The sequence below is a fragment of the Megalobrama amblycephala genome, linkage group LG19 (assembly GCF_018812025.1).
Source record: "Megalobrama amblycephala isolate DHTTF-2021 linkage group LG19, ASM1881202v1, whole genome shotgun sequence".
Classification (NCBI taxonomy): Eukaryota; Metazoa; Chordata; class Actinopteri; order Cypriniformes; family Xenocyprididae; genus Megalobrama; species Megalobrama amblycephala.
The window spans coordinates 21,867,632-21,891,724 of record NC_063062.1 but is presented as its reverse complement, the minus strand read 5'-3'; the positions used below and the strand labels follow the sequence as shown (position 1 = coordinate 21,891,724).

The window sequence follows — 24,093 nt, the reverse complement described above, 5'->3', positions numbered from 1 at the left end:
TTTCTTAATATTCAATAAGATATTGTCTATTATTGAGTTAGACGTTTTCATTTTGTGATTTTAGGTGTAGGCTTTAATTTATTAACACAAAATAATGAAAACTAAACTAAACAAAAAAATGTGATAGAAAGGTGAGGACGAAAGGGAATGGAAAAGAAATAGTGGAAGAGTGCGAGAATGAGAGGAAGGAAGAAAGAAAGACAGAGAACGATAGGCTGTGAGCTCATGTGAAGTAATAAGGGTTACTTGGCTGGAGACGGGACTGTTGCACCGCAGCCTCGGCTGCAGCGATGGCGTTCCCGGCTTCTTCCAGGTGTGCTTGGGTGACGCTGCCTTTGCTCTGGCTGCGTGAGGGGCCGTGGGAGCGCAAGTGACCCTCAGAGGAAGATTTGGAGCTGCCGGGACTACTGTGAGACTTTTCTATTGTAGGGACCTGTGTGTCTGAACATACAGTATGTGCCCTCGATTAATCCAGCACTGATCCCAAATAACCCTTAAAGGGATAGTTCACCCAAAAATGAAAATTCTGTCATCATTTATTTATTTCACCCTCAAGTAGTTCCAAACCTGTATAAATTTCTTTGTTCTGCTAAACACAAAGGAAGATATTTGAAAGAATGTCAGTAACCAAACAGATCTCGCCTCCCATTGACTACCATAGTAGGAAAAATAAATATTATGGTAGTCAAAGGGAGCGAGACCTGTTTGGTTACTGACATTCTTTCAAATATCTTCCTTTGTGTTTAGCAGAACAAAGAAATTCATGTGAGTAAATGATGACAGAATTTTCATTTTTGGGTGAACTATCCTTTTAAACCTTATATCTCCTGTTAATTATAGACAGCCATTCAGAAGTTTTGGGTCAGTAAGGTTTTTTTTTTTTGGCAGAAATTAATACTTTTATTCAGTTTCTTGAGCTGCAAATCAGCATATTAGAATGATATCTGAAGGATCATGTGACACTGAAGACTGGAGCAATGGCTGCTGAAAATTCAGCTTTGCAGTCTCAGGAATAAATTACATTTTAAAATCTATTGAAATGGAAAACAGTTGTGATTTGTGATAATATTTCACAATATTACTGTTTTTACTGTATTTTGATCAAATAAATACAGCCTTGGTGACTGTAAGAGGCTTTCAAAAAAATCGTACCGACCCTAAACTAGTTGAACCACCTGTGCGATTCCTGTGTATATTTTTGTTTAGTATGCATGACCTACCTTTAGCGGGGTCAGGGAAAATGCCGTGACTTCGGCTCTTGATGACAGAGGTTTTAGGGGACTGCTGGTTCCCCGGTTGCCCTCCTTGACCTCCAGAACCTCCTGGCCCTCCAGGACCTCCCTGACTTCCAGGGCCGCCCTGACCTCCAAGTCCCCCAGAGCCGCTTGGTCCCTGTGGAGGGTGGGTTCTTCCATGGTGAATACTCTCACTTTGCTCCTTTAGGGGGTGCCAGCGAGGTGTGTTATCCAGCTGAGTCGTGTTTGAAAGATCAATGAGCACCTACAAAATCATATTCATAATGTGTTAGATTACATTTAGCCTTCTGACTTCAGAGAAATTTCTTTCCTTTAGTCAACTATAAACTATTCTTTGGTGGATATTAATGTAAATAGATACTGACAGAAGCTAAAATGACTTAAGAATAACAAATTGCATAACAATAAAGAGGAAGAGAAGACAAAATGCTAGCATACTTTGAATCACATCTAAGGAATTGATGCTATGCTAATTATGTTTATCTCTGCCACAAGTGCTGCATGGAATGACACTTATCTAGCAACACTCACTTCTCCCAGGAAATCATTTGAGGAATATCTGTCATAATCCCACACAGTAACCTCCAGAGTTTTCTTCTTCAGCTGAGCCGAACACACACACACAAACACAAAATTTCAGTCAGATGTGGGCTAAAGACATAATTTATGAAGGCACAAATATGAAATCTGTGACTCAGTAAACAGCATAGCAACGACAGCAAAATTGGGTCAACTTTCAGTGTTTTCAAGCATGGAATGCCAAGTTTGGATGGAAAAAATGGGACACATGGGGGAAGTGACTGTGATATAACTTCCCTTGTGTCTTAGACTAGTAATTACATGTAAAGTTCTGTGCATATTCCTTGGACTTTATATAACATTATATATAGCTAGAGAAAGAGAGAGATGAAAGATGAATTCTGCATGAAGAATGACTGTATGAAAAAGTAATAAAGAGTATTTTAAAAAAACAGAAGTGAGAGAGAATGTAATTTTTCATATAGATATAATATTTTACAGATATTATCTCATTAGAAGAGATAAGCAGCACTGGCAAATGTTTCTAAACAAGGCCTATATTTTTAAATATAATTCAAAAGAACCGCATGTATTTGATATAGAAATATATATCTTTCGATCAATTTAATGTGTCCTTGCTGAATAAAAGTATTAATTTCTTCAAAAAAGAAAAATTTACTGACACCAAATTTTTGAATGGCAGTGTATAAATAAATATAATACACATTGTTGTACTTACCTGCTCCAGATGGATGTTTTTATAAATGACTGTCTGGTTCCACTCTGGGTTCTGAGTCTTCTGGATATATTTAGTCCTTCTCTTGTTCTCAGCACTGTGAGGTCATCATGTTAAGAGAGGATACAAGGAGCAATAGACTTAGAAGATGCATTGAAATTGATATATATGTATAGTATATTTATATAGCCACACTTGAGGATAGTGGAGTTTCATAAAAAAAATGACCTCACAAGAGGCGACACCAATGCATCTACAGTCCATGCCACCAATGATGATGATGACATTATCAGATCACAGAGTAAAATGTGGAAAAATGTCTACTTCTACATGGGTATATGGGCAATCTATGCAAGCATACAGTAGCGGTAGACTCTTACAATGAGCTGATGTGAATTTAAACAATGGTAGAGTTGCACAACTGAACTTAATATTTACTGGCTTTGAGGGAATCATTTGAAGAATTTATTGACTTCACATCAAAAACTTCAGAGGTAGAGGTTGCTTTGAGGTAGATCTGAGACACTTCACAGATGACGCAGTAGGTTTCACCACATGAATGACAGCTAGATAATGAAAGAAAGGAAATCCAAACACATACACACACACCCACGCACCAATGAAAAAGTAAAATGAAAAGAAACAGAATCGCCACGCTACCTTGCGTTCTGGACAACCATGACTTGTCTGAACCAATCCGGAGATTTGTATGGAATGCAAAGTAAAAGTAGACAGACAAACAGACAACAGTCAGAGAATCCAAGGAAGGGTAGACAGAAACCCCTCCAAAAAAGTTGTGGCTCAAGGGTGGAGTCATGGCTGCCGAGCTTTTAACGCCAGACAAAAGGATCATTTGTGCAGGTAATAGGAACTAATCTCATAAACACTGCAGATATGGCCATTAGGAGATGGCAGATATAGCATTACACACCCCATACTGGTGGAAGCCATATCGATTGTGCTGTCTCCGCAGTCCGAGACACTGAGCTTGATTACTAGGTAGCATGTTAAGAGAGGAAGGTTAAGCTAATAAAAATTGACTTCTCTAAAGAAGATCTCTTCCACTTTAGCCTTCCAATAAGTCATTTCTGTACTAAAGAGGTAAGGACTTCTACACAGGAAAGGGGACCTTTTAGCCCACTGGATATGCAAGTTATTATAGGTAACTTTTGGAATCATTTGTATACACGTCATTATATCTAGAATCTGGATACTGGAGAAACGAAAGTGATTTTCAGGGATTTTTTTGGAAGACCTGGAGAAAAACATCAACAGAGCTATCCCAAAAAAAAGGGGAAATTAACCAAATTAAGTGACTCAAGTAACTTAAAGACAAATCAGACAATAAAGTAATCAAAATTACAACACTTACATATGCAGACAAGGACAAACATAAAAGAATACAGGTACTATAGAGTCTCTAAATCTTTCATTCTTCACTCTTACTTTTACTTTAACACTTGCACACTCTCTCACACACACACACACACACACACACACACACACACACACACACACACACACACACACAGGGACACTCACCCTCTCCCTGGCAAGAGATAGACCTTAACGAAAGGGTCTGTGTATCCATTGTTTTCTCTAGGAGCGAGGTTTCTTGCTTGCAGTACGTGTACAATCAGGTTGCCCATATTCCTGTCATAGTTGATTTGAAGCTGAGGGAAAAATAATTATATGACACACAATACTATAGGCAGCCCATTCAAATTGAACAAAATAGCACTGGGATGCTGCAATTTAAATCCAATACTTGAGAAAGTCATAAGGGCTGATCATAAATTTCGACATAAAATATAATATAAATATAAAATTTTATTCATGTACTTAAAGGTAGGGTAGGCAATTTAAGAGAGACTAGCAATAGCAAGCTAGCTTTGAAAGCATAAGATCACACCCTCCCTCTCCAAAGCCACGCCTCCTCCAAAACACATGAATGCGCGCAGCAGTCTGCAAAGCATCACAAGAATACAATAATACACAAGATTACAATAATAATGAACGTAAACAATTTGGAGCCCTGATTTGTACCACCTGACTGTTGCAGACTCATGTTGACAGTTTAGATAGCTCAGAATAGAATGTCATGGGGTTGCCAACCCATAATCACGATAACTATGACATAACATTTTGATCACTATCAGGATATGAAGAGTTTAAAAATGAAAAATGTTGTCTACCCTTCCTTTAACAGTAACAGGCAAAAGTATGAAGAGCAAAATATTTGTGTTTCCACAAAAAATCAGATCTCATTTTACACAACTATTTTTGCTTTGATATTAAAAAAATAATTAAAATGTATTAAAGGTGCAGTATGTAGGATTTATGTCCACTAGAGGTTGCTAGAGGCCTATTTAAAACAAAGGCGTAGTTTGATGATGCCAAGTTTGAGCGCGAAATCTTGGGACATGTGGTCTTCACCTCAACGGACGGTGCAAAAGAATAGGGATAGGACTCGGGAAGAAATCATGTTCATGGATGTGATTATTAACGTTATTGTAGTATGAAGCAGAGCAGGACCGAGTGTTGTGGGAGCTGAACAAGGCCGCTGGAACGATTGCACAACACACTCCGCGAGCAGCAGGATTTTATTATGCCACAGTCGCCGGCACCACTTCCACTTTTCCGGTCATGAATGTGAGGTAACACAGCACTGTTTATCATATTAGATACATTTGAGTGTGTTGAAAATGTTATAATGTTACTCTGTGTGTTCGCTCGGTGGCTGCTGTGAGACACACTGCAGTAAAATAGATCAATTTTAGAATATCATATTAAATGCTGGATGGCTTGTGTTGATAAATGGCATGCAATTCATTTTAAAACATATTGTATGATGGAGAAAATGCTGTATTTCTGTTACTAAAAATAAATCTGCATCTGATTATGCCATGTTAGCTACTTCACAAAATAGTGTTTTTCTCTGAGGCATGGTAAAGCATGGTACTCGCAAAAAAAAAAAAAAAAAAAAAAAAAATTACATTTAAACAATAAGACTAAACATGTTGATCTATATAACAACAGTTTGTTTTCTGTCTATAAATATATCAAAACAGTTGTTCCCTTGTCTATTAAAACGTGTATTATATTAAAGCGTCTTTGGTGTTTCCATGGTTTCTACAAAATAAAACCGTAAACCGAGGCAGACCGAGGGTTAACGCGGGTATGATGCAATTGACAGGCGACTCCTCACACGTCCCAGAGCCTTGGTTAAAATTGCAATTTTTTCACGATTTACAAATAGTTGGAAACCTTTGGGATATTGTAAGTACTCAAGTGAACAAAATATATAACACTGGCCTAGTGGTTTTTGGACATTTTACTGCAAAAATCTTACATATTGCACCTTTAAAGATATTCCAAAAACTGTTTACATGTTGCCAAATTGTAATTAATACAGCTGGCTGCCATATTCAAATATCTGGAAATGGCAATAATGACTGGCTTACAATGATGCAAACACAGTCAAAACATAACCATATAATTCAAATTAACTTTAGAATTGTCTTGTACAGTACATGTAAAATTGCACAGACTTACTTGTATTTCACCAGTGATTGGATGTGGTTGTGGCTTCAGAACCTCTGCTGACTGAAAAACAAAATAATGGAAAATAAATCCCTAAAAAAACTATTTTGCAGTTCCTTATGCATACACAACATTTGATACAGTATATATACTCAATATACAGTAAGAGGCACATGCAGATGCACCTTCCTGCACACATTTACACATACAGTACCTTGCTGCTATGACGCTTCTTGTTGACGGAAGGGGACCCGGGTTGCCCTGGGCTGGGGACCCCACTAGAAGCGGCAGATCCGGTGCCAGAGTGCAAGTGTCCCGCTCTCTCCAGAGCAGACAGCACGGAGCCAGGAGCCTGCTGTTGGGACACCTTCTGTAGTTCTGCAGCCAGCTGCTTTGGGTCGACACCTGGAGAGCGCTGACGCTCACCTACAACACACACACAACAGCTATAGCACAAAAGCAATCCCTTTTCAACATACTGATCGATATGAACACCTTCTCCACGGTCAGGAGTGTAAGAAGACTCATAACTCAGGGTTAAAATGAGGAAAGCTGTAGGAAAGGAAGTCCCAACTTCCAGTTAAAATAGCAAATTACTTATGCATGCATATTAGCTGGACCTGGATCTGAAAATGTCCCTTTTAGCCTTCTTAAGAAGCTAAATATTTATACCACTGAAATATGTAATTGAAACCTAAACTTAGCTAATGTTTTTTGTTTTAGATTTAGTCTATTCCCATTCAAGTATTTTGGAGTCTGTGCATGACCAAGATGGTTGCAGAATGGACTCATTTACCTTAAAGGAAGCTGAGTTAGTGTTAAAGACATGAAGACATGTAAGTATGAAGGGAAATAAAATGTTAGAGACACTCACCAGCTCTTAACTGAGTATGGAGCTCCAGTTGTTGTGGGTGCTCTGTGTTGGAGAGCATGTTTAGGTCTCTAAAAAGAAGACAAGAAAACAACTGTATTAGCTTAAAGAGCACAGTCATGGCACTGTAGTACATATTTGATAGTTAATGTGGCACTGAAGACTGGAGTAATGATGCTGAAAATTCAGCTTTGTCATCACAGGAATAAATTACATTTTAAAATATATTCAAATAGAAAACAGTTATTAATTTGTAATAATATTTCACAATATTTCTGTTTTTACTATATTTTTGATTAAATAAATGCAGTCTTGATGAACAAAAGAGACAACTTTCAAAAACATCTTTTTTTGTTTCCAAAATGAATAAATAAAACAAATGAATGAAAATTAAGCAGAACAACTGTTTTCAACATTGATAATAATAATAAATGTTTCCTGAGCACCAAATCAGCATATTAGAATGATTTCTGAAGGATCATGTGACAATAAAGACTGGAGTATTACATTTTAAAATATATTAAAACAGAAAACGTTTTTTTTTTTTTTTTTTTTTAATTGTAATAATATTTCACAATATCTACGGAAGAGGATTAGGGCCAAGCAATAATAAAAGAGATTAAAGTTGTTAAATTTTGAGAAAAAACTCGTTAAATTTCAAGAAAAAAGTCGAGATAAAATGTTGAGAATAAACTCGTTAAATTATGAGAAAAAACTCATTAGATTATGAGAACAAATTCGTTAAATTATGAAAAAAAAGGCGTTAAATTTCAAGAAAAAAAGTCAAGATAAAATGTTGAGAATAAAGTCATTAAATTACGAGAAAAAACTCATTAGATTATGAGAACAAATTCGTTAAATTATGAGAAATCAAGTCATTAAATTTCAAGAAAAAAAGTCGAGATAAAATGTTGAAAATAAAGTCATTAAATTATGAGAACAAATTCATAATTTAACAAATTTGTTCTCGTAATTTAACGACTTTTTTCTCATAATTTAATTAGTTTATTCTCAACATTTTATCTCGACTTTTTTCTCGAAATTTAACAAGTTTTTTTCTCGTAATTTAACGAGTTTATTCTCAACATTGTATCTAGACTTTTTTCTTGAAATTTAACCATTTTTTTCTCAAAATTTAACGAGTTTTTTCTCGAAATTTAACAACTTTAATATCGAGATGGTTTTATTTTTTTTATTATTGCTTGGCCCTAATCCTCTTCCGTACAATATCAGAAATGAAGTAGTGCATAAGATTACATTTATTTGAATAAATGAATTAGAGAATTTATTTGAATTAATTATTGAGAGAGAGATGATAGATGCATGTGTGTGTGAATTACCTGCATCTGTGCAGCATCTCTCTACTAACAATGAAGCTGTATGTTTAATTCCTTCAAAACCATTAATGTTACCCACTCGTTGCTGAGAAATGTAATGTAGCGATTCAGTAGCAAAGATATTTTATTAATAGCAGCGTTGATAAGTTTCTGTGCTCCTGAATGTTTCTATGTGCGCAGCACAATCTCCGATCTCTGTGTGAGAGTGATGTGTGTGTGCGCGCTTCAGTGAAAGCAGCACATTAATATAGAGCAGTGATTAACAGTTTGAATGCACACCTTTCAGCCAATTGGAATCGAGTACTCAGATAAACCATGATATAAATTTAAATTTTAATAAAATATCAAATTACTGTTTTGTTTTTTTTGTTTTTTATCAAATAAATGCAACCTTTTGAGTAGTGGAATTCATGGTACTACAATTGTTCACATTAAAAATAAATAAATAAAATTAACATGGTACTTTTTAGTTAGTGTGGTGGACTTGAACATTGAATACATCTTTGTTACTTACAGGCGCACGCATATTTCTGCCTCTCCATACTGCTGACCCATAATGCTTTGCACCTCTTCATATGTCTTTCCCAGCAGAGAGATTCCATTCCACTCCAGAACCTGCATTCCTGAGGAACACAACATATGGCATTAGGAACAGTGAGTGGAATACATTTATTAGGTTATAACAGTAAAAACAGATTCTCACAGTGTGTCTTAACCAAAAGTAAACATTATTTGTCTGCAGGTTGTTATGGAAAGATGTTGTTTATAAAAGTCACCTACGGTATGTTTATTTTTAAAAGCCTCAAACTGAGAGCCAAAGTTTGGTTCAGTGCGTCACTAAAAAAGTGAAGGTGCTGCATATTGGGGAAACATGTCAAAAACTATTATGATAGAATCACACACAGATAGACGGGTAGATTGTGATTCCTGAGGGGAAATTCAGGAAAAGCAATCACTGAATTACCTACAAACATAAAAACATGCACACTTCATCAATAGCATGCTTCCCTGAGCGCTCCACTCACTACAAGAAAACAGTCCTGCAGCATCAGGGACCAAAACAAGTGCAGAGGTGAGAGAGAGAAAAAGTAGTTTAAAAGCATCACTGCAAACTGAAGCCCACTTCAAGCCAAACCCCGGGCACTTACACAAATGAAAGCGAGTCTTCAGATAGGTCTTTTGCATACGGAGTGCTTCAGAGGCTGATAACAATAGGACATCATTCAAATGTCTGTTCATCACTACACAATCAATCCCTTCACTCAAAAACCTCTCAAAATATTCAGCAAGTATGTCATATCTCCATATTACTCTGCAAGATTACCACTAGGCCAAAATCATAACTTCATCTTTGAAGTATCTAAATGATTCATGCTTAATTAGATTTGGTTAATTTGCTGAAAATATTGTGAAGCTATACAAGTAAGCAATCAAAATCATATTTAAAAAGGCTTTAATGTTAGAAAATATCCAGAAAATAAAATGTTGCTCTATATCCCAACATATAGGAAATTACAGTTGAAACTTAATTCTTAAAGGGTTATTTCACCCAAAAATGAAAATTCTGTCAGTAATTATTCACCTTCATGTCGTTCCACACCTGTAAGATCTTCGTTCATCTTCGGAACACAAATTAAGATATTTTTGATCAAATCTGATGGCTCACTGTGGCCTGCATTGCCAGAAAGATCATCTTTTTCAATGCCCAGAAAGCTACTGAAGACATATTTAAAACAGTTCATGTGACTACAGTGGTTCAACCTTAATATTATAAAGTGACGAGAATACTTTTTGTTCACCAAGAAAAAAAGAAAAAAAAAACTTTATTCAATGATATCTAGTGATGGGCAAAACACTGCTTCATGAAGCTTCAAAGTTTTACAAATCTTTTGTTTCGAATCAGTGGTTCGGAGCGTGTATCAAACTGCCAAAGTCACGTGAACTATTGAAATTTCGAAACACTTATGATGTAACGAATCCTCGTTTACTGAAATCACCTTACTTTGGCGCTTCGAACCACACTGATTTGAAACAAAAGATTCGTAAAGCTTCAAAGCTTCATGGAGCAGTGTTTTGAAATCACCCATCACTAGATATTGTTGAATAAAGTCCTAATTCTTTTTGGCGAACAAAAAAGTATTCTCGTTGCTTTATAATATTAAGGTTGAACCACTGTAGTCACATGAACTGTTTTAAATATGTTTTTAGTAGCTTTCTGGGCATTGAAAAAGGAAATGATTTTGCTGGCAATGCAGGCCTTACTGAGACATCGGATTTTTATCAAAAATATCTTAATTTGTGTTCTGAAGATGAACGAAGGTCTTACAGGGGTGGAACGACATGAGGATGAGTAATTAATGACTAAATTTTCATTTTTGGGTTAACTATATGGTTAAAGATCAATCCTTATTTAACCAGTGTGTTACTAAAATAAGATCCCTGTTCTATGCACCACAAACACTCATACTTTGTAGTTCTCTGTTGAACTGCACGCATATGAGTATGCATTGTGCATTCAGTTCTTGGTCCAAACAATAATATCGCTACAGCTATCAGCTATTAAATCTGCTCTCTAGCACTTTTTCCACTGTGGCAGCATACATTATTATATTGTATCAAGGGAAATGCATACTTAAGATAGAAAACAGATGCTTGTGTAATCTACCAGCAGATTGGTGCTTGCATATTTCAGGCATGAAACAAATCAAATATACCAAAGTTTTGACACTATAAAGGAAAAATGGAAATATTAAGAGCATTTTCTAAGTTATGAAAGACTAAAAATCATACAAGCAAAAACATGTTCAGGAAGCTGAGCTACTCTCAGAGGAGCTCATCCAAATTGACACAGCATGCTGAGCCAGCAGAGTCAACAAGAAGAGAAATCATACTGCAACAACAGCGTCCCCGTTAAAATGAGAAATGGCATTCCAAATTAGGCACTTCTTCCTTTGAAAGCATATGGTTTGCTTAAACAAAATGAATGTGCTGACGTTTGCTTTTTTTGACATATGAATAAAAGCAGCATGTATGTAAACTTTTTATATAAATAGAATTTGCTTTTCTATGTATTGCATCTTTCCCTTCATTAACCCCTGAATGTCTGTAAGAGAATTTAACTTGCTAATGTTATCGGACAAAATAATATAGAAGTTCTTACCTTCAACAACTTTTCCCATTTGCTCGGCACATCCTCCTGCTGAAACCTTGGCGATGTATGCTCCGATCTCTCCGTTGGTCCCTGGAATCTCCTTTCCGCCCACAACTCTGATTCCCAGCCCTCTCCCTGAAATCACAAGGGTTTAATTTAGCTGATAAATGGCTTAGTAATTGGATCCTAATCAGAGTATATCAGTATCATTTTAAATGTGATCTCTTCATCAATACATCGTCCACGAGATAGATTACAATTGTTGTTTTGCTTTTCCTTCCAGTAATTTAGTTTGCAGGCCTAATTAACTACTTATGGCTGTGTATCTTGTTGAGTAATTGCTGCGAAAACATACCTGAGATGCTGTGGTCCTTGGGGTCCCTTTGCAGTTTGATACGAGTGTGTGGGAAGGGGTAATAGCTGCCTTTTATCTGCAACAATGAAAACACAATACAGAAGCAAATGATTAAACAATTCCTGAAGCTCTAACAGAGCTTTTGTATAACTACGTGCATGCAGATGTAGTTTGACGTTCTTTCAAAAACAAGTACAGTATGTCCATGTGTTTGCATGGTAACTGTGGTTAAAGTAGGACATAACCAATCAGAGTTAAATCAACTCTGCTCAGAATACATATGGTCCCTCTCTAAATAGTGTTAAAGTAACACTGAAGCAGAGTTAAAGTTAATGAGATAATTAAGCAAATTAATAAGGCTGTGACTGAAGTCAGTTGTAGTTCTTGCGTTTCTCTTTTCTTCAGTTATTCTGCTTGTTAACAGCAGGTGTTCATCACTAATGCACAATCATCAATTAATTGCTTAATTATCTCTTTAACTTCAACTCTGCTTTAGTGTTATTTTAACACTATTTAGAGAGGGTCCATAAGTACTCTGAGCAGAGTTGATTTAACTCTGGAGATTTAGGGTAGGAGCTTAAACGGCGTTGTTATTGACATATAATTGTAAAAACTTTAAGGCAATACATAATTGTTATGATTAAATCTATGTTTTTGAGAGATATGTTGTTCCAGGACCAATAAAAGACTCCAGGAACACATACTAGGCAAAATCACGGACACTCTGTGGGTGCCACTTTACCTGTCTTCTATCTGGCCCGGCTTCTGGTCCACCGCGTCCCTGGCGGGGTTTGTCAAACCAGTCCGTCTCTTCGTGCTGAAGGTGATATGCTAGAAGACAGGAAGAAAGCAGCCACTGTACCATCACAAGTGACAAAACTGGGGCATGTGTCCCACTCCACCACTTTTCTCCCAGACAACCATCCCTTCACAACCTCCAGTTGGGGACACTTCTTTGCTAGAGTGTTTGAACTGACAGCTTGATGGATTTAGGTTAGGGCTTCCAAGAACATCATCTATGTTTCAAAAGAATTGGACATTTACTTCCATTCCACAAGATCTCAAATCATGAGCATTTGTTTAGATAAATGCTAAATATACTAAGTAGCCTGTCCCTGGAGAGAGCAGTGACAGAGGATGGTGAGGGCAGAAAAAGCAATGATCTGAGACATGTTTCGGGCATGCACACATGAACATGCATGCTGTGTCCCTTCAGGACCGGGACACATGTCATGCGTTGAGAATTTGATAGAGAACTGCTGTGGGACTGAACCACAGCAGATATACGCACATACACACACCATCATACAACAGTGTGATGATGAGATGCCTTACCATATGTCTGATGATCAGTACATTTTCTGTTAGTACTAGCTCTAGCACACTAGTTAGACTATACAAGTAAACCACTACTCAAACCAAACAAAAACACAGCTTCTATTCTATGAAACCAGACTTTCATGATGCTAAAATGTAGTTAGTTCAAACTGAAATCTGCACCCTCAAAAAACATTTTCTTTTCAGTGTTATCTTGTTTTTCAGTATTTTTTTTAAAAAACATTCTTAAAGACAAATATAGTTGAATGCAAAATTGTGTAAGGCTAATGCATCTAAAACAATTCTTTTAAAGGGATAGTTCACCCAAAAATTAAAATTATCCCATGATTCACTCACCCTCAAGCCATCCTAGGTGTACTGTATATGACTATCTTCTTTCAGACAAACACAATCGGAGATATATTAAAAAATATCTTCCAAGCTTCATAATGGTAGTGAAGGGGTGGGGGGCAGATTTTGAAGCCCAAAAAAATTCATCCATCCATTATAAAAAAATAACCCATATGGCTCCAGGGGGTTAATAAAGGCCTTTTAAAACAAAGCAATGCATTTTTGTGAGAAAAATATCCATATTTAAAACTTTATAAATTCAAATAGCCACCTTCACAACCATTATAAAGCTTTAAGGAGCAAGGATATTTTTAAATGTATCTCTGATTTTGTTTGTCTGGAAGAAGATACATATACACCTAGGATGGCTTGAGGGTGAGTAAATCATGGGATAATTTTCATTATGGGGTGAACTAACCTTTTAAGCTCAGATCTCATTAAATTTAGTTAGATTCATGCTTAAAATAATCGCTAAGAAAATTAATTCAACGTATTTCTAAGATCTTATACAATTTTGGCTCTCAACTAAATTAATATTTTGTTTTAAGAATATTTAGAATGTTTAACATAAGAATGTTTATTTTTATGGAAAAACAATACAAAAATACTAATTAAGACAAGGATTTTGACTTGACTTGAGTGTACTTGGTCTAACCTACAGAGTTGCACTGGTAATATGTTGATAGTTTTGCATCCTAGAAGACTGTATATAGGCCTACTGCTGTTTTTTTTTTTTTTTTTTTTTTTCAGCTTCCATTTCAGGTAGTCTAGCACTTTCTTCAAAGACATTGGGAATTCCTAGAATAATTCATAACTCAGGCTAGGGCAGACATGTCAGCACATACCTAAAATAGATCAGGCAAGCAATATCTTATGTTTTGTTTACTGGGTAGTTTGCACAACCTGCAGGTGCCTTGATTACAATACTGTGTAAGCGAAGCATTTTTTTATTCATGAGGCAGCACTATAGTATGCCACAAATCATCATTTAACTCCTAATAAAGTGAGAAGAAAATGGACAACCGGATCTGTCTGCAAGAGTTTTGCGATGAAGAGCTTGATGTGCAGTCCTTCTGCAAGGAAATGTCACCTTAAATCAACAGTGCGTTCACTTTATAACCCAAAATAGAGGAACCATTGACCATGGCACAAACCTATGGCTTATAGAAAACTGTCATTCAGGCCAACACACTATCAAAAGGACACATCACTCTAATGACTTTTAGCACCCGTGTTCATATCTATAACGTCAACTACTTTTGAAGGATTTCATGACATTAGTGACATTTTGGTGGGGCAAGATAAAGGTTGCTAGAGTGACGTTTCCTAATGAGCCTACCCTGTTCTAGGATACTTCTGCTACCTTATGCACACATATTTACTTGTGTATGTAGACATGTATGTGCCCTGGTTGATATGATCAGGGTATGTCAGAGAGACCTTCAGGAAGTGCAGTGATAATGAACACCAGGATGGGTCTGAGGTGCACCACTGAGAAATGCCCGTCACTCAAGACTACAGTATGGCACGCATGAAAGTAGGTTTATGCTTAATGATATTTTGAAGGTTGCTGAACAGCAGTTCTCACCTTTCACATTCCAGCTAGGACCTCCAGCTGTAGTGCAAACATTGTATTTCAGAGAATTCATAGTAAAATTAGCCTTAAAACAGAGCTATGTTGTGCCAATAAAACACAGTGTTATATTTGCAGTGCAATTGGATAACTTATACTATTGCATATATCTAATACATACAATAATCTCATTTTCTAAAATATGTCAATTACACAACATTGTAATCTATTTTTATTCTAGAGAGCTTTTTAAATACATTCTGCAGCATTAGTGAAGTTCTGTATGAGCATCTTCTCCAGTGAAGGTAATAAATGTAAAGCACCGTGGAACTAATGACAATTCAATATAATAATACTGTATATATATGATGTGCTAAAACTTTACAAAAGGAATTATTTGTTTAGCAAGACCAGCAGTAGTAGTCTTAATTGAATGCTCCAGGTTCAAAACTAACTAAGCTCTATTGACAGCATCTACAGCATTTGATTTTACAGCAAAATAGGTAGCTTAAAAACAGCAGTGATTTATGATTTCTGCTTGTTTATACAAACTGAGACTACTGAAATTATGTTTTGAACCTGGAACGTTCCTTTGACTGTGAATATAAGAAGAGCTAAAAAGGCTGTTTCAGAAACACAAGCCATTTCTGATACTCTCACAACAGAGCATGGGGTCACATCTGTGCAAACCCAGCAGAGCATTTAGTGTTGTAAACCAACATATATTCACAATTTGCACTCGGTTTATACAAGCTTTACACCTGGCTTATGTTAAACTTTTCAAACAACTTGACGTTCAATACAATATCACTATCTAGAGGGCATTTTATAATGTTTCTCAATACTGTTGTCATATTGGCATTGAGAGCCCCATGACAGTTTAAAGATTAAAAACGTGTTTTACAGGAAAAAAAGAACAAAACATTATATTTAATAACTAAACCATTTGTGTAATTATCTCACAAATTGCCTATAAGACAGACCTTCAAAACAATTCAATACCTGGGTGATTTTAAATTTGAATCCTTGCTTAATGTTCACTTCAGTAAAAATAACAAAATATATATGAAAAACACAGAAAGAGAATAGTATATGAATAGTATATTCACCAAAAATATATTAATCTTCATGTAACATGCATAAGATCCCATTTATAAGCCATGCAAAAAAACTGAAATAGCAAGAATTTATTGAGAATGAAATTGGAAACACACATGATAGACATTACATGACATAAAGAAGAAAACTGTAAAACAGGTGACTTAAAAGTAGCATATTTGGAGGTGATGAAAATCTAAGCTCCAATTAATGCATGTTATAAACAGATCTACTTCTTTTAACCCTTATTTACTTTACAACTTTATCTTATCAATTGTCAAAAGCACAAATTTGTCTAAATTATTGTCCACAAGGACAGAAAAGGGAAAGATATACATTCACTACATTAATTTTGCCACTTCCTTTTCTGCAACCTGAAATATTCTGGATTAATGAAAACCAGACAAACTAAACCAGGTACTCCCATTAAAGTAACATTTGACAATGTCTTGACAAGAAGATAATAGTTTAATTATAATTCAAATAAATGGTTCAGTATTCCATAGCTCCTGGAAAGATGTAGAGGGAGAATTTATTTTTTAGAGGGAGAATCTACAGTTCAACTGCATACCTGATAACTGTTTTTTTTTTTTTTCTTCTAATACGAAACAACAAGATTATCAAAATTCTATTTAAATAATTAAAAACAGACAAAAATAGTGCCCTCTTAAGATAACCAGTCACTAAATGATTCTGACAGAATTATAAGATGCAGTAACTCAGTAGATGGAAGGCAGAGCAGTTTCCTCATCAACTTTAGGACTGTGATAAATAACAGAGGCACTGAATGTATAATGAATTCAAATAGATGAATGAATAGTTTTCAAGATCTCCAAAAATTCTTCCACTCTTATAAGTATATGACAAAACAAAAATGGAAGGAAACAAGTTCCTTTTTGCATGCAAGTAGCATGCAAATTCATTGAGAAACACATGGGCAAGCTTTTATACATAAAAAAATATATACTATGTATACATACAGTATAAAGGTGAAAATTTAAATTTAAGAGGATGACATGCAAATGTGACACCCTGCAATTGTAAAGTAAATCTGAAACAAAAGATGAAAAACGTAAAGGAAAATGTAACAATTTAATTTGCACACAAATATAAATAATGCACTCGGAGCCATACAAAAGATGCATATCAACAGAAGCTAGGATTGAAGATAACGGATCTCATAACAAATTTACCTTCACTATCTGACATGGCCCCCTGAAGGTCATCCTTTATAAAGGCAATGTCTCGTTCATAGCCACTTGTCCTGGACTCCTCTCTCATGTGCTGTTGGACTTCTGGAAGAGAGTGACTGGAGCCAAACTGGTCCCTTGAGTCTGCTGAGATGGGTGGGAGTGGGCCTGCAGATGCTCTGGCCATGCCCATGGGCTGACCAACAGGACTCAGTGGACTCTCCTCTTCTGAGTTTTGTGCAACAATGGGAATTCGACCCCTGCTCTGACTAATTGGCAGACTTGTTGGTTTAGCCCTAGATACAAACTGTGAATCCATGCCCTCACCCTCTGTTTTCAGGCGTAGTGAGGAATTTGATAAGTCTCTTTTGATAGATAGGTCCAGTCCATATACAGAGGAAGGCCTAGAGGAAGGTCTTGACCGAGTGCCGCTGGGATAGGTTCCATCATCGTGGAGGGAAGACCTTATGGTAGGCCCTAGGTTGAGAGATTGGCCAAAGTTGAGTGACTGAGCCAGGTTAGCATTAATAGCTGAACCCAAATATTTCTGTTGCTCCGCTAGGTTCTTTCTAAGACCAAATGTGATCTCATCCTGCAGGAGCCTTGCCCTGGCAGACAATCCACCAACCGATGAGCTGGCTGACGCCAAAAAGCTGCTGTAGTCTAGTTCAAGGTCCCTGCTCTCTTGAATGGGCGAAAACTTTGTAATTTTCGGGTCAATTAGTGCTTTTTTATTCTTTAACTGTTTCTGGTAAAGAACTGAGGCAGGCAGTTGCTTGGCAGCTTGCTTTTCTAAAGTTAGTCTCCCAATACTATATTTTTCAGCTTTAGGGAAATGTCTAAAACTAGAGTCGGAGTGGAGGTAGTGGGGCAGACCTGCAAGCTGTTCAAGGCTATCTGTACCTCGTCTGAATTCCTGCTTAATTTGCTGTTTCAACATCTTCAATTCATATGGCTCCTCCATGGAATCATCATCAGCTTTACCATACGAATGCAGTCGGGAAGCAGCCTGAAGAGGACCGAGAAAGTCTGCCACATCTGCTGTTCGTCGAACATCAGCAGTCCGGAGAAGTCGGTCAGCTTTGCTGATATCCTTGTCGGCAATACTGAAGCTTGAACTGAGGCCAGTGGAGCTCTTTGTGAGTTCACCAATGTCATCAATCAGGACATAGTTCCTGGCATTATGATGATCGAGGTCTGCATAGAAGGACTCGGCTGATATGCTGGACATGGGGCTGCTGGCCATGCTGGCTCTCTCTTCCAGACCCATCCTCAGATCAAGGCTACTGTATTTACCACCGAGATGGGAAACTCCATAGACACTCTCTGTGGATGTAGGGACAATTAGGAGGGGCTGATTGCGTACGACCTCATAGTTTGTAGTAATCTTTGGCTCTAAGTCAGACAAAGTAGACTGACGGGGTTTCTGTTGCATCAGAAGGAGTGAGGAATGGTCATAGCCAGTCTGCTGGGACTGCTGATTGAGTGAGGGCACTGATGAGTAGATGGATTGGTAGGGGGACACTTGCTGATGGTAAAGAGACTGCTGTTGGTACAACGTCTGCTGAGGATACTGACTTGTTTGGGATGCATACTGATAATGGGAGTATGGGCTTGTAAGCTGTGCATACTGGGGCTCAGCCTCAGTCTGTGGTGGAATGAACTGGTTAAACTCTGACTGTGGGGCAGTCCGTGGCCGTTCTAGTCCATGACCATTACCTCGTGACTCTCTGATGTTGCTGACCTCACTATCTGACATGTAGTCTCGCTCTTCTGCCACTCCTTGTAAGTAGGCTCTCTCCCTCTTCTCTCTCTCTTTCAGTAAAGCCTCTTTTCTTCGATTTATACCCATCTCCAGATATCTCAATTTAGCATCTATCTCTTTCTCCTCCTCATCAAGTTCTGCCTGAATCTTACGAAGTTTTGAGGACTCACGTTCAACTAAATCCAGCTCTTTGTCTATGTCTTGGAGGATTTTGGCCCGCGCCATAGTGGTGTTCCTGCACATTCGTCTTCTGGCAGAAGCAGTGGTGTACCCAGAGAGGCCAATGATGGTATCTTCTTCCGGTGGTGGATGAGGTAGTGTGCGTTTTACTTTCTTCTGAGTGCCAACTGGTGTGCCGCTCTGAGAACCTTTGCTCTGTGGATAAAAAAATAAATAAAACAGAAATAGAAAGAAAAACAAGCAAGCAATAGGCATGATATACAGTATACAGCATGGTAACTTGGTATGAAATGCAATTATAGATGAGGACAACATAAATAAATAAAGAGTGGATCGGTTTTAAAGTGCAGTACTTACTGAATAGTTGTCTGAGTACTGGTACATCATTCTGTCCTCAGTTGTTGGACTGAGTGATTTGGGGTCAGACAGAGATCGTTGTGAGGCCCTTAGTGATCTTGGACTACTGAGATGCCTTGATGAATCAGCAGTAAGCATCTTCTGTGAGCTTTTCCCAGGGGACAGTGGTGAAACTGGGGAGCATAATACCTTTGGAGATTTGGTAACTAAAGAGCTTCCAACATCATCAGCTGTCAGGTGTGTGCTAACACTTATTTCAGCAGGCACTGGACGTCTTTTATCTTTATCTGATGTAATATCTGAATCGCTTTCTGTTTGACCCTCTCTGTGTAAATCTACCTTGGTGTCCACCTGAGCCCGAACAGGAGATCTTCTAATTGTCCCTGAATGCTCTGTCTGAACTGAAATCTCTGCTACAGTCTGAATTGCAATACTTGATACCTTGGAGCTTTTACCCTTCTCTCCATCAGCATATCTACTGGAACGAGACCTTCGTCTGCTCCGAATGGGGACGTCCCACTCATCCTGATCTTCATCATCAGTTTGCATACAGCTATCTACACTTCTCCTACTTCTTCTCCTTCTACCAGAAGGAATCTTCTCAACACCATCTTCATCATCTGTTTGAACACCACTTTCAACCAGTTTCTTACCACTTATCCCTACACTTTGCTCTGTCTTGGCTGTATCTGGCAGATTTGTGGACAACTGCAACTGCTCCTTTGTCTGTGCACTCACTGATACAGGAATGTTTGAACTATACTGTGAAAAAGCCCCAGAGGTTGTTGTTAGCCAGTTTTGACCTGATGTAGAGTCGTGGGTGGACACTGCAGATGATGTTGAGTTGTCATCCTTCACTGGCCAGTACTGTCCATTATCTCCCCCAGAATATTTTGAGTCAAGAATAATGTCTGAGCTCATGGGTGGGGACATACCCTCACTTGGCCTAAACCCATATGGGTGTATCTTTTGCTCTTCTAGTTGTTGTTGGAGTTGCTGCTGTAATCGATGGATTTGCTGTAATTGAAGTTGCTGCTGTGCAAAGGTTTCTTGTTGAAGAATCAGATGGGCTTTGCGTTCCTCTTCTTTCTGCATTAGAAGTTGCTGCTTCATGTTCTGAAGCTCCTCCAGCTCCTTCTGAACAATGATCTGCTCTTGTTCACGGTAACGCTGTATTTCTTGCCTCTCCCATTCAAGCTCTTCAGCTAGACACAGCTGCTTCAACTTCTCTAATTGTAAAAACTCATGTTCAGCCTTGTACTGCTGGCTCTTGCTGTCATCTAGATCAGGGAAATTTGGTGATACCAGCGTATCCAGGGAGGCTGCTATTGCCTCAAGTGTAGCATCTGAGTAGAGCTCAGGGAAGGCTGTCAATGAGGGAAGGAGACTGGCTAATGCAGAAGGAAGGATATCATTTGATAGATCAGATTGTGGGAATATTGATTGGTCTGTGCCTGTGGTGTTTACAAATCCATATGGAGCAGGCTGATTTTGAAGTGCTGAAAATGGCTCCGTAGAATCAGTCAGACTATTGTACATTGTGCTAAATATTGAACCTGGTTGGGTAGTAATTGCATACGTGGAGGGAACAGGTGCAGCAACAGATGAGTAAACAATGCCATTTGTTGATCTTAGCAAACTATTAACGCCAAACAATGTTCCTTGAGAATATGGAGTAGTGGTGATTCCGGTAAATGCCAAAGTGCCTTTCTTTGAGAAGTCTAAGGCTTCTTCTGTTATGTTAAGAAAACAAAAATAGCAGCATCATCAGCATCTAAATGGATAATTTCTCTGTTTCATGCAACATTAATTAACTATGAAATGGAAGCCAAAGAGCATGCAAATTTCTTGTCAGTGTCATCAGATTAGCAGGATGCAAAGCCAAAACACTGAGGGACAACACGGAGGCAAATGCATGCATCTGTTAAAAAAAAAAAAAAAAAGAACAGAAAAACAAGAATGAAAATCAAGACATTCAGAGTTAAAAAAATAAGGGACAAAATCAATAAAAAGTACATTTCTTAACATTAACATGCAAAATAGATACATGTGCACTTTAATACTGACCTGTTGACATTTTAGCTGATGTCAAATCTATAGCCCCCTCAGATGCCCCATTCTGATAGGTGAATCCATTCTTCCTTTCATACCCAAAGAACCCAGTTTCTCTGAAATTACTGTCTGATATCGAAGCCTTCATGGTACTGAGATCTTCAATGACAGGTGTTGTGGCAATATTAATTTGATAGCCAATTTGATTGTCTGGTTGTGTGGTCACAGGTGGCTGTGTTCTGCAGCTTCCTGTGAAAGGAAGCCTGTAGATTACATCACAGCAAACGGTTTGTCTTCCAGATGTAAGATCAACTGGTGTACCATCATCTTCCACAACAGTTGTGATTACTCCAGAAGATGGGGACAAAGCAACCATGGTTTTCATTGTCTTAGAAGTGGTAAGATCAACGGGTCCAACTGCTGATGGCTCTGTATGCATTGGCATACCAGCAGTGGCATTTACAGGAACAGGCATTAGAGGAGAAGCTGTGCTTGCAACAGCTCTGTATGACAGGTTAATAGGAATCTCTGCACTGGTTGGTGGCTTAGGTTGAGAATTCACAGGTCTGTACACTATCTGTGCAAGTGGCTCAAATGGATTGTATGTGGTAAGTGGAAGAGGCACTGAAGTAGCATTTCCCAGGTCCAGAGGCTTGTCAACTGTGTTGTTGTTGTAGGCAATTGTAGCTGTGCAAGTGACAATTGTTATGCTATCAGTTACAACAGAGAGTGTTGTAGCAGGGATTATTTCAGCACTAAGATTCACTATTTCTGGCTGTACAGCAGTGGCCTGCCGTCCACTTGATTCACTTGACAAGGAAGACCTACTTGAATCTGGGGCTGTAAGATCCATCCCTTGATCAGTCATCGAAACATTCACTTTAAAAGTAGTAAGATCTATAACATCACCAGGGTAGTGTATTTTTCCATTCTGTTTGGGCTTAAAATGGACTTCTGGCTGGACTGTGATTGTAGCACTCACAGGTTCAGGTATGGGTTCGACAGGAATCCTTTCCTGGACAACTGACACAGTTGTTCTTTGCACTTCAGTTGTGACAACTTGGGTTACAAGATTAGGCAATGTGTCAGGATGCTGCTCAGTTGTTGAGATTGCAGAATAGACTTGGCTCATGCTTGATATAACTTTATCTTGTCCACGTATTTCTTGACTCTCAATAGATTTTGTAAATTGGGTAAATGTGACTGGTAATGGTGGCACAGATGTTGCAAAAGTCACTACTGGAGTTTCTTGTTTTTGTTCATAAACTGTTTGCTGCTCTTGAAGCCGTTTTATTGGAACTGGTGAGGGATCCATGTCAGTCAATGCCTCTTCTGAAGCTGAGACTATTAGTACTTCTTCCATATCCAAACCAGGAATGCCTTCATTTTGAGCTGGGATTGGAATCTGGGTTATTGTTATTGGTACAGAATATGTTGTTAGCATTTGTTGCATCTCAAGTTCTTGTCGTACATCACTCACTGTATGCTGAGCAGCAGAAACTCCTGACACTGGCGTTAAGGCTACTGGTACCTCTGCTGATGGTTTTGATGTATTCACCACTGAGGCTGAAGGCATGGGAAGATTAGAAACCATGGAAGGTGCGCTGTACATCATTGCTGGATATGTTGGTGGTCCCATAGCAATGGGTGGTGGTGGTGGTGCTGCTGCTGCTGCTGCTTCTGCAACAGGTGCTGCTGAAATCAAAGCAGAAGATGCCATTAATGGTGCTCTATCATGTGGTGTTACATTCACAGATGGGAAGTGCATTGTATTCTCCATTGTGACATGAGAAACAACATTCATAGTCTGTGCTACTTCTGATGATGACACTACAAGTGGTGCTGAAACCGATGGTTGCACAGAAGCAAGTGGCATCTCTAAAACCGTTACACAAGGTGCTGTAATACTTTGTGTTGAATCCACAGCTGGAGTGATATAAGTCTCCATTGTGACTGAAGCAAAGTCAGGTGTCTTCACCACACAGGGCACTGCTGCATTTAAAGCTGAGATACCCTTTGGTGGAGCTGCTACAATTTGTGCTGAAATTAATGATACAGGTGCATCCACTACAGCTGGAACAAACACTCTTGGAGCATCAGATGGAACAGGCTGCCTGGGAGTTGGCAGTGATGATCTTCTCATATGTGCTTGAGTTGTAATGCCCTCCACAGGTGATCCTGGTTCTGAGGGTAATGTTATCACCACATATGTTTCAAGAGTTCTAGCAAATCTGGGGGACAAGGGTGATTTTGGTGATGAAGCACTGTACTTGGTCTCAACAGGGGCAGTCAAACTTAGTGACAATGCATTTGGAGGTTCTCTTGTTCTTGGCAATGTTGCAGCACGAACTGCTTGAACAACAACTGGTTCGGGGCTAACTGGTGGCTTTACACTCTCTCTTGATCTGTGACTAAATACCAATCCTGGGGGGAATACAGACA

General features: G+C 38.2%; 1 protein-coding gene across 1 annotated transcript in view; it reads right to left on the bottom strand.

Annotated features, from left to right (window-relative positions):
* The window catches only part of pclob (piccolo presynaptic cytomatrix protein b), an 81,123-nt gene that overhangs the window by 11,972 nt on the left and 45,058 nt on the right, over positions 1 to 24,093 (bottom strand). The window contains 17 exon segments of the mRNA XM_048168010.1: positions 247 to 441; positions 1,221 to 1,500; positions 1,788 to 1,859; positions 2,515 to 2,608; positions 3,172 to 3,198; positions 4,054 to 4,184; positions 6,067 to 6,117; positions 6,269 to 6,480; positions 6,929 to 6,996; positions 8,777 to 8,885; positions 11,423 to 11,548; positions 11,769 to 11,844; positions 12,511 to 12,599; positions 15,025 to 15,051; positions 17,301 to 19,437; positions 19,600 to 21,332; positions 21,667 to 24,091. Coding sequence (XP_048023967.1) covers positions 247 to 441; positions 1,221 to 1,500; positions 1,788 to 1,859; positions 2,515 to 2,608; positions 3,172 to 3,198; positions 4,054 to 4,184; positions 6,067 to 6,117; positions 6,269 to 6,480; positions 6,929 to 6,996; positions 8,777 to 8,885; positions 11,423 to 11,548; positions 11,769 to 11,844; positions 12,511 to 12,599; positions 15,025 to 15,051; positions 17,301 to 19,437; positions 19,600 to 21,332; positions 21,667 to 24,091 — 7,852 coding nt within the window.